This window comes from Pelophylax lessonae (genome assembly GCF_965119305.1).
Source record: "Pelophylax lessonae genome assembly, chromosome: 6".
Taxonomy (NCBI): Eukaryota; Metazoa; Chordata; class Amphibia; order Anura; family Ranidae; genus Pelophylax; species Pelophylax lessonae.
In genome coordinates, this window is record NC_138773.1 from 253,856,431 (window position 1) to 253,868,657 (window position 12,227).

General features: G+C 40.4%; 1 protein-coding gene across 3 annotated transcripts in view; it reads right to left on the bottom strand.

Moving 5' to 3' along the window:
• GAD1 (glutamate decarboxylase 1) overlaps positions 1–12,227 on the bottom strand; it is a 178,203-nt gene that overhangs the window by 117,403 nt on the left and 48,573 nt on the right. Inside the window, exons 2-3 of one of the 3 annotated variants that reach the window (XM_082261327.1) lie at positions 5,516–5,931; positions 4,369–4,555 (exon numbers count right to left, since the gene is read on the bottom strand). In XM_082261327.1, coding sequence (XP_082117453.1) covers positions 4,369–4,438 — 70 coding nt within the window. In that variant the 5' untranslated portion in view covers positions 4,439–4,555; positions 5,516–5,931. Of the gene's footprint in view, positions 1–4,368; positions 4,556–5,515; positions 6,036–12,227 lie in introns of those variants that run through there. The other 2 variants (XM_082261328.1, XM_082261329.1) reach the window with 2 other exon arrangements.

A 12,227-nucleotide genomic window follows, 5' to 3' on the forward strand; every position in this document is an offset into this window, starting at 1 on the left:
ACCATTTACCAGTGGTTTTGGCACTGTGAGCAGGTGCCAGGTCGTGCTGAAAAATGAAATCTTTATCTCCATAAAGCTTTTCAGCAGATGGAAGCATGAAGTGCTCCAAAATCTCCTGATAGCTAGCTGCATTGACCCTGCCCTTGATAAAACACAGTGGACCAACACCAGCAGCTGACATGGCACCCCAGACCATCACTGACTGTGGGTACTTGACACTGGACTTCAGGCATTTTGGCATTTCCCTCTCCCCAGTCTTCCTCCAGACTCTGGCACCTTGATTTCCGAATAACATGCAAAATTTGCTTTTATCCGAAAAAAGTACTTTGGACCACTGAGCAACAGTCCAGTGCTGCTTCTCTGTAGCCCAGGTCAGGTGCTTCTGCCGCTGTTTCTGGTTCAAAAGTGGCTTGACCTGGGGAATGCGGCACCTGTAGCCCATTTCCTGCACACGTCTGTACACAGTGGCTCTAGATGTTTCTACTCCAGACTCAGTCCACTGCTTCCGCAGGTCCCCCAAGGTCTGGAATCGGTCCTTCTCCACAATCTTCCTCAGGGTCCGGTCATCTCTTCTCGTTGTGCAGCGTTTTCTGCCACACTTTTTCCTTCCCACAGACTTCCCTCTGAGGTGCCTTGATACAGCACTCTGGGAACAGCCTATTCGTTCAGAAATTTCTTTCTGTGTCTTACCCTCTTGCTTGAGGGTGTCAATGATGGCCTTCTGGACAGCAGTCAGGTCGGCAGTCTTACCCATGATTGCGGTTTTGAGTAATGAACCAGGCTGGGAGTTTTTAAAAGCATCAGGAATCTTTTACAGGTGTTTAGAGTTAATTAGTTGATTCAGATGATTAGGTTAATAGCTCGTTTAGAGAACCTTTTCATGATATGCTAATTTTTTGAGATAGGAATTTTGTTTTTTCATGAGCTGTATGCCAAAATCATCAATATTAAAACAATAAAAGGCTTGCACTACTTCAGTTGTGTGTAATGAATCTAAAATATATGAAAGTCTAATGTTTATCAGTACATTACAGAAAATAATGAACTTTATCACAATATGCTAATTTTTTGAGAGGGACCTGTACATACATACATACATACATACATACATACATACATACATAAATAGACTATATGGAAACAAAGATAGATAGATAGATATATAGATAGATAGATAGATAGATAGATAGATAGATAGATAGATAGATAGATAGATAGATAGATAGATAGATAGATAGATAGATAGATAGATAGATAAGTACATATTACATAGAAGGGTTAATAAATGGATATTATAAAAATATATAAATAATTAATTAATTAATTAATTATAGAGCAAGAAAAATACATAAATAAAAGAGATTGACAGATGAGAGAGAGAGAGAGAGAGAGAGAGAGAGAGAGAGATGGGGGGGGGGGGGGGGTTGATAGAAGCAGACAGACACATAGACAGGTATTGGAAAACACAAAACACAGAAAACATCTAGACAGACAGACAGACACAGACAGATGCCTGCTATACTCTAGTGACATGCAGAGATGCTATTCTCTGTCCTGTAATGATATTCATGCCTATGAGAAGTACAAGACAATATATTATCTAAACTGCTCTGTTTGTATCGATTTTGCATGTGCTCTCTGCTCTTCATTATCTTTTCAATTTACACTTTCTCTATCCTCCCCTCCATAGTATCCCACCTCTCCCACGATGCCACTGTCCCCTCTCCCATAGGGCAAGTCATCATCATGAATATATATATTAGGGAGGTAAGATAATGTAACTGTTTAAATTCACGCATCAATGAAAGCCCATAACACAATGTACATAAATCAGTATTATAAAGCACAGACACACATCAGGATTGTAGCCATCCAGTAGAGAATATAGGGATGATAGGAGTTATTATGGGCTATGGTGGCAGTGGTCATCCTGGAGAGGAGGAAACGTTGTCTCTGTTGTATCAGTTATCTATAGCTGTGTTATATAACGAATATTCGTTTCCTGATTCATAAGTACAATAACATTGTATCACTCTGTAATGTTACTCTGTAGTAACATGTCACATCAGTTCAGATCTTTGGAATTTCACACATAAAAAAATAAATAAAATAAAAAAACAAGAAAATAAACGAAAACATAAATAAAAACACCCAAAATGCTTTTTGTTTTAAGTATACGAATTTACAGGAAGCAAGGGAGAGCTCAGAAATTAAAAATGTATCATATTTTATCATGTAAAATATTCAATTATTTCTGTGTACAAATAATAGGACAGAGCTGTCATCTCTGTCATTCACATGGATATGTTCAATGCGAAACACAAGATTTATAGAACGGTGAGGTCACTAATGTCAGAATTCATCCCCAGCATACATACCAGGTGACGTAATAAAACGGTGTAACATGAAATGACTGTGACGCAGTTGCTTACAGCAACCAATTGAATGGCTCATTTTACTGATCTGACTACAACGAATTTATATCCGATCGATTGCCGCCCATTGGTTACAGCCCTTAGCACCGTCCTACTATCCATGTTTAAAGAAGGGAATCTATATTTTTGGTTTAGTGACATCAGACATGTGACGTCAAACACGAGGCTGAGCATGTGAATCCAAGAAAATTCACATTTTAATTATTATTATTTTTTTTTTAAATTTAAAATTGTTTGTACCCAAATAGTCTCCGACTAGAGGAGGGATGCAGAAAAAGAGAACAATGCAATGATTTTCATCCATCCAGAGAGATAGCCGGGGACAGGTGGGGGCAGGACGGTGCTGTGGGCAAGTGGAGGGAGACTGGTGTGAGGAAACAGGTTACAAGGATCACATGAGCAGTAAATGGAATGAGGAATCATGGATAAATATATGACCCTATAACAGGGGGAACTAGAGCGTGTCCCAGCCAGCTACATCACACACACACATAAACACATTAACACACACACACCTAAAACTACAGAACACACAATCAGGACTGAAAAATATACTCAGCTAATCATCTCCTGATATTTAAAAGCCTATACTATAATGCATATTAAAAATATATACTTATCATTTTTCTTATACTATCTATTGTTATATTTTCATAACTTATTTTATTTAGCTATTATTATTGTGATGATAATACTATAAAATACTTAAAATTATACTTAGAATATACTTGCTTGTACACTATCATACATATAGATCCATAACTAATGCTTTATAGCTGCAAAAATAATGTTGCATATATAATCATGCTAATCAAAATGACAGACAAACACATGTATGTGTGTTTGTGTGTCTGTTTGTCATTGCTTTTAGTATGAATTGTATTTCTATTATTAATATTGTTATTAATTACTACAAAAACATGCTTGTATGTTTGGTATATATGTACTGTATGTTTGTATATATACAGTAAAAAAAGAATATATATATATATATATATATATATATATATATATATATATATATATATATATATATATATATATATATATATATAAAGCAATCAAAACTATAATGTATCTCCTACCCTGCATGTATACAGTAGGTGTCTAACTAAGGACATGAACAGTGAAAGAATTCAATGTGCCGCCATGTCAGGTATAATTTATTTCTCTAGGGTGACATCAGCTTATTAATAGCTCCAGTCATCTTATGATGCACAATCAGAACAGAATAGGAGAAATCCAAGTCAGGTAAAGTTACATCTAAGTCCTAGAATAAAATAGCACTGGTGTGTTGTCCCTTTGCTCCCATCCTCTCTGGCTCCACAATAATCAGGATAATGACTGTCTTCATGCCTCACCGCTCCTGCAGCCCTTACAGGCTATGAGTGGCTGGCAGCCTTTTCTGTTTCATGTTCCTCCTCTTTTGTCTCTTGTGATTATGTCATCCAAAGCTCATATATACATATATCTTTTTTTTTTCTTTTTTTTCTGGGATCGCCTAAACTTCCCAGGCAAAGCTGGGGACTGCTTCCACCAAGCCCCTCACATCTCTGCTTGGCCTCAGTCCCTAGCACAATACAATCCCTTAAATGCACACCAATTTCACCCAGAATAGCAGCAATTACCACCAAAATGCAAAATGATTATAGGACTCACTAAAAGCCTGCAAGATGGAAGGCAAATGACAAGCCATTGAAATGCTAATATCAGTACAATTTCCACTAATGAACTTGAAGATGTGTAATTATTTCAGATGTTCTGTACAAGGTGCATAAAAAACAAGTCTCAGATCAACTTTAGCACAAGCCATCTTCATCTACAGTTATAGTGCATTTATTTTATAACCTCAATGGCTAAACAGCAGATCTACCAGACAAAGTAAAAAACAAACAAAAAAAGAAAAAGCAATAAACCAAATAAAATGTCATACTTGTAGGTCTTAGATTGATTGGGTTCGTGTCTTGGTTGGCACTAGACGAAGGAGGAGAAGAAGAAGCCATATCTCCTGTGGAAAAGTCCTTTTGTTTGCTCGTTTTGATGAGTTCCCAATATCCTTATTTTCTAGGTATCCAAGAAAACTGTGGATGTCCACCTCAAAAGCAGAAGGGGTGCACCACCTCAAAGAGAGAAGAGTTATACTTTTTTAGATTGGAGGTGTTTAGAAGGAGCCCACCTAGACTAGAATGACCTTGGATATCCCAAGTCCTTTTGACAGTGACCTAAATTCAGTCATTGCATGTGAAGGAAATCACAGTCCCCGGTGCTTAAAGGAGCACTGAGCTTGCATTAGGACTAGAAAGCAGCTCAAAAGTCAAAATTATTTTTCTTTACTAAGTAAAGCTATTTAGTAGACCTTACAGTCTTCTGTAATTATATCAATGGGCATTGGGTTCTTTTATAATGACTTGTGTCTGGCTAATTCCAGACTGGAAAATTGGTGAAGCTATCAAGAAGACAAAGGATTTTTTTCTGACAGATAGCCAGCCACTAAAAACCTTTTTAACTACAGTTGTAGATTTACACACATTGCTCATACAAAAATGTACATTGCCTATCTAATACACCTTGAATAATTGAGTAATATGCATCAATATCAATACTTTAGTTCTGTATAGCCACAATTAACGACAAAACGATCATCAATTTAAATGCTACTTATTAGTAAAAAAAAACATATAAAATATATAGAAATATTTAAAATTAGTGATAATAAATTGATAATTCAATCACTTCCCTTATAAATAGCTACAAGTCATAAATTAATAATTTGATTAATTAATTTTCATTAATAGGTATTAATTAGGTTAATAAGTTTGTTATCAATATTGTTACCAGAGGAAAAAAATCTTACAAAGGAAACATAAAGACTTAAAAATGACATTTGCAGCACCAGGCTGACAGTGGTGGAATTGGGAAAGAAAAGACAAGGTGTAACAGGTTATCTAGGTATAATCCCTTTAATATCACTATACTGCCTTGGCAATAATAATACAAAAAGCTAACAGGTCTTATTTAGAATGTGTCAGTAAAAGACATATCATTCATAAGAAGCACACATACATTCAGGTGATGCTTACCTATTATCCGTCTAGATGCAGGTAAGTAAGTGCACAGTACTTCATGCAGCTCTTGCAGTCTTATCAGATTCCCCCCCCCAGAAAAAAAATACAGATGTCTTATGAGCACTCCAGGGAGGGAAGGTGGCTGAATGTCAGTCGGGTGCTGCTAGGAATTAGGGGGGTTCCCCTCTTCTCCTCCACAAATACTTGGCTGGGCTATTTAAAAGCCGGAGAAGCAGTTAATGTCTGTGCGCAGGCATGAGTCAGTGCAACACCTCCTCTAGTCCAGTATGGGTGTATCGACCGCATCACTTGCTGCGAGGGATCAGCCTGGCCACTCTCAACATCCAAGAGGCTAACGTGACTTGTAAAGGGGGATGCCAGCAGGTGATATGCTTGGGGGCGTTTATCAGGTCCTGTCACCAAGATACCCCCTTAAAAAAAAAAAAAAAGAGCAAGACAGAATAAAGAATGTGACAAGACCCCCTGAATGCCAGAAATGTGCACTGGAGCTGAGAGGGTGGAAGTCTTTTTTTTTTTTTTCCCTATGAGATGCTAATGGGAGGGGGTGATCCCCTCTCTAGCACTGCATCCCACTTCATTAGGCTCAGTGATGTCGGTCACATTCACTACCATTAACCCTTTCTTTGCATGAGAGCTAACATTACACAAGTGCAAAGCAAACATCCTAAAAAGGCTTACTAAATAAGGGAGGGCCAGTTTTTGCAACCAGGCTAATGCCACCTTTCATCAGGTTCCAGCAAGCTGGACAATTCTTTGCACATTGCTCTCTGGTTTTACCAAACAGTTCTGCACATTGTAGTCAATTTCTGTTTTGTTAAAGAAAAACATTAACAATATATACAGTATGTCCCATAGTAACAGTTTTCATTTTGGAATAAGCATTGAAAGCCCTGTCTTAGATAACTTCCAGTTGTGCTTCTTTCCAAAGGTGGAACTCAACAGGTCTGATCCACAGTGTTAAATGGCCTGAAATGATCAGAGTCCTCTGTACTGCAAATATCATTTTGTACAGTAGAGATTGTGAGGTCATAAAATGAGCACTAGGGGGCATCAGAGCCCCGCCGAATGAAATAGATATTCTCCCATAGGAGCAATGGATGTCTTGTAAGCACAATAAATAATTGGGAAATATTTATAGGCGTTGAGTTTCTTATTTTACCGTCTGTATTAGAGGGATGCAACCTGTGGCTTTACATAAGCTGTAAAAGTCCCAGGATAACCTATTAACTATGATAATGTGCAAAGTCTACAGTAAACCTTACACTTGTGCAATTATTACTATATATATATATATATATATATATATATATATATATATACTAAAAAAGAGAGCGGCACATATGGGTCTCTTTTTTGACCCATTGACCCATGACCCACGGCTCTCTTTTTTAGTTTATATGCACTGCAATCTCTGCTGTGCACCCTGGCACATTTTTTATCCCTGGTTTGTGTCCGGTAGCAGCCATTGGATATTATATATATATATATATATATATATATATACAGTATCTCACAAAAGTGAATACACCCCTCACATTTTTGTACATATTTTATTATATCTTTTCATGTGACAACACGAAATGACACTTTGCTACAATGTAAATTAGTGAGTGCACACCTTGTATAACAGTGTAAATTTGCTGTCCCCTCAAAATAACTCAACACACAGCCATTAATGTCTAAACTGCTGGCAACAAAAGTGAGTACACCCCTAAGTGAAAATGTCCAAATTGGGCCCAATTAGCTATTTTCCATCCCCGGTATCATGTGATTTGTTAGTGTTAAAAGGTCTCAGGTGTGAATGGGGAGCAGGTGTGTTAAATTTTTCTGTTATCGCTCTCATTTTCTCATACTGGTCACTGGAAGGTGAACATGGCATCTCATGGCAAAGAACTCTCTGAGGATCTGAAAAAAAGAATTGTTGCTCTACATAAAGATGGCCTAGGCTATAAGAAGATTGCCAGGACCCTGAAACTGAGCTGCAGCATGCTGGCCAGGTCCATACAGCAGTTTCACAGGACAGGTTCCACTCAGAACAGACCTCGCAGTGGTCAACCAATAAAGTTGAGTGCACGTGCTCAGCGTCAAATCCAGAGGTTGTCTTTGGGAAATAGACCTATGAGTGTTGCCAGCATTGTTACAGAGGTAAAAGGGGTGGGGGGTCAGCCTGTCAGTGCTCAGACCATACGCTGCATACTGCATCAAGTTGATCTGCATGGCTGTCGTTCCAGAAGGAAGCTTCTTGCACAAGAAAGCCCGCAAACAGTTTGCTGGAGACAAGAAAACTAAGGGCATGGATTACTGGAACCATGTCATATGGTCGGATGAGATCAAGATAAACATATTTGGTTCAGATGGTGTCAAGTGTGTGTGGGGGCAACCAGGTGAGTAGTACAAAGACAAGTGTGTCTTTCCTACAGTCAAGCATGGTAGTGGGAGTCTCATGGTCTGGGGCTGCATGAGTGCTGCCGGCACTGGGGAACTACAGTTCATTGAGGGAACCATGAATGCCAACATGTACTGTGACATACTGAAGCAGAGCATCCCCTCCCTTCGGAGATTGGGACGCAGGATAGTATTCCAACATGATAACGACCCCAAACACACCTCCAAAATGAACGCTGCCTTGCTAAAGAAGATGAGGGTAAAGTTGATGGACTGGCCAAGCATGTCTCCAGACCTAAACCCTATTGACCATCTGTGGGGCATCCTCAAACGGAAGGTGGAGGAGCGCAAGGTCTCTAACATTCACCAGCTCCAATATGTCGTCATGGAGGAGTGGAAGAGGACTACAATGGCAACCTGTGAAGCTCTGGTGAACTCCATGCCCAAGAGGGCTAAGGCAGTGCTGTTGTTTGTTGCCAGCAGTTTAGATATTAATGGTGTGTGTTGAATTATTTTGAGGGGACAGAAAATTTACACTGTTATACAAGCTGTACCCTCACTACTTTACATTGTAGCAAAGTGTCATTTCTTCAGGGTCACATGAAAAGGTATAATAAAATATTTACAAAATTGTAAGGGGTGTACTCACTTTTGTGAGATACTGTATATATATATATATATATATACTATATTGTCAAAAGCATTGGGACTCCTATCTTTACATGTACATTAACTTTAATGGCATCCCAGTCTTAGTCTGAAGGGTTCAATATTGAGGTGGTCCACCCTTTGCAGCTATAAGAGCTTCAACTCTTCTGGGAAGGCTGTCCACAAGGTTTAGGAGTTTGTCTATCAGTGGCGGCCGGTCCATAAAGAGCACACCCCCTAATCTCTATGCCCCGGCTCCTATTCTCCATATAGTGTGTCGGACGCATACATTTCTACAAGCTTTTTTTTTTTTGGAAGCACATGATTAGAAACTGAGGCTCTAGTTGGGCTTCAAAAAGGTTGGGTTTGAGGCGCAGAGCACTGTGCCACGAGTCCACCCACTTGTGACATTAGAGAATCTACATTCACTATTGTCTTCCTCTTTCTCCTCCTGGCAAATCAGGACACGAAGAGGGCCTTAAGACCGGATTGGCCGGGAGGAGAAGCCAGGGAAGCTGCCCGCGACCTGGATGGGGTAAGTGCTGACCTGGCGAGGGGGGTTCGTTTGCTGCCCCCCCTCTCCCCCAAACATGGAGCACCAGCCACCACTGATATCTATGGGAATGTTTGACCATTCTTCCAGAAGCACATTTGTGAGGTCATGCACTGATGTTGGATGAGAAGGCCTGGCTTGCAGTCTACCCTCTAATTCATCCCAAATGAAGGTTTAAGTTCAGGACTCTATGCAGGCCAGTCAAGTTCCTAAACCCCAAACTCGCTCATTCATGTCTTTACGGCATCTTTAACAGGAAGGGGCCATCCCCAAACTGTTCACACAAAGTTGGGAGCATGAAATTGTCCAAAATGTCTTGGTATGCTGACGCCTTAAGAGTTACCTTCACTGGAACTAAGGGGCCAAGCCCGACCCCTGAAAAAACAACCCCACACCATAATCCCCCCTCCACCAAATGATTTGGACCAGTGCACAAAGCAAAGTATTTAAGAATAATGACACCCAAATGTGCACAGTTTGTTGTGCTGCAATTGCCACACGATCCAAAATTGCGGGATGTGAATGGGGCCTGAAATTGGAGCTCCAACCAAAAAGGGAAACTCTGCTTGTCTGCCTCCTTCCCCCTCCGCTGCCACCTTTTGGGGGGGAGGGGGTACCTGCTTTTGAAATGTACCCACTCCCACTTCTGGCTATGCCCTCCCCCCTTCCCCAGCAGCCTTCTGGGACACTTCACAGGTTCCAGAAGACTGGGGACCATTCACAAAGCGCAGTAGGAAATCGTCCGGGAAGTCGCAAGCCTTCACAGCCGGTTTCCCTTAGTCGGGATGGTGGCACCAGCACCTGATAGCTGATTTAAGAATCGACTCAGGAGAGGACACCGCTGGATGCCTGGACAGGTGGGTGCCCTAATATTAAAAGTCAGCAGCTACAGTATTTATAGCTGCTGACTTTAATTTTTTTTGGGGGGTGGGGGGTGGAACTCCTGTTTTATGCTTTTCTATGCAATGTTGCAGAAATCACTAAGTCTAGCTTCAAATTGATTTAATTATGAACTACAAATTTCTGGTAAACGTTGGCATTAGCGAATTGTGGGAGTAATTATTCTCTGCAAAACAAATCTCCTGTGGGTCATCAGCCTTAGCGTTCATAGAATTTATTACAAAAAAAGACTTGCCATCAGAGGAGCATGTGAAGAGGTAATAATATACATTTATAAAGCAAAATATTCAGGAAGCCAATACTGAGGAAATATGGGGGCTGCTTCTGCTGATTTGAAAGTAGTAGGAGTTACATGTTGATCAAGTAGCTTCAGTCCTTTCTGAGTCATTGACCTAGAACAAGTATGCAATCCTGGAGCTTCGACTTGATTCTGCAGGATTGTTCCAGGTCAGTGACTACTCAGAGAGAGCCAGGTAATTAGTATTTTCAGCAGGAGGTCAGTAATTGCAGTATTCTCAGTACAGAGTTCCTTCAATTCAGCACCATGGACAGCGATCTCCAATGGGTACACGAACCCTATACTATCTGCAGATTATTTCGCTGCACATTCAATTTTACTGCTTAGAAAATATTCTGCTTTAGATTTTTACATGTTAAAGTGTCCTTGGAAAGACATTGGCAGGGATTTACTAAACTGGAACGTGCTAAATATGGTGTAGCTCTGCACAGAAACCAATCAGCTTCCAGGTTTTTATTGTCGAAGCTTAATTAAACAAGCTGAAGTTAGAAGCCGGTTGGCTACCATGCACAGTTGCATCCAATTCTGAGTGCATCAGTTTTAGTAAATCTCCCCTATTGCCCTAGAGTTGAGCTATGGCACATTGGCAGTAATAACTCCCCTATTTTAAGGTTTGAAAAGCCAAATATGGTTGGAGAAAGTGTTAGATACTAGCAGTGGGCTGTGCCCTCCCTGTCCAGAGAGGTGGGCACAATTATTATGTATTGTATTTATTGTTTCCGGTCAGTACACTATCTGCATTGAGTTTACATGTTCTCCCTGTGCTTGTGTGACCGTAGTTTGTCGCCATCCCACGGGGGGGTGCAATTTTAAACCGTAACATGTTGGGTATTTATTTACTCGGCGTGACATCATCTTTCACAATGTACAAAAAAAAAAAATGGGCTAACTTTACTGTTTAGTATTTTTTAAATGCAGTGAAATGTGATTTTTCTAAATTTTTCCAAAAAAATAAAGTTTTAAAGAACGCTGCGCAAATACCGCGTGACAAAAAATATTGTAATGACCGACATTTTATTCTCCAGAGTCTTTGCTAAAAAATATATATATAATGTTTGGGGGTTCTAAGACCCCATTCACACTAGCGCGACTTGTCAGGCGACTTGGTCTTCTGACAAGTCGCGGTGGGTCGCCTGCCATTGATTATCACAGGACCTGTTCTAATAGGAGCGACACAAGTCGCTCCGACTTAGAAAAAGGGTCCTGTACTACTTTGGGGCGACCTGGAGGCGGCCTGCATTGACTTCAATTATATGAAGTCCGTGCATGTCGTGCCGTGCACCGTGACTTCACAGGTCGCCCCAGCAAGTAGCGTCGCCCCTGTGTGAAAGGGGTCTAAGTCGTTTTCTAGGAAACTGGTCCATAGGCTGTTGAAGCTTCGATCGTCCGTATGTCAGAGGGCTGTGACATCACTTCTTGGATGCCGAGCTGTAGACGCATGCCATTAGTGGACCAGGAAAGCCCCCTGCCAGCACACAAGCACAAGCTGTGTCCGGTACCAGAGGGACCCCCTAGATGCCCGATGCCTAGGACCATCCTATTTTATTATCTCCCGCTTTATACACGCTACTCTTGTGAGTAGCATTGTTTTTATCGTGTAATAAAGTGTCTTCATACTACACTTAGATTGGTGCTTGTGGTTCTCTCCCCTTGTGTTTTATTTTTTCTACAATCTTTATTGTCTTCTTTGCTAGTAATATTGTTTCCAGCATCAACAAAAAGGGTGACTGAAAACATCCTAAAGGGACAGCGTTTGTAAATATTCTTGTTAAATGAGTATAACTAGTAGAACTGCAATTGCCTACATAATGAGAATCGAATATGTAACCTGTGAATATATATACCCTGTGTGTATCTGGCTCTGATACTAGCCAGTGCCTCACCAGCCACTGACCACACCGCACATCCCTGCCGCACACCAG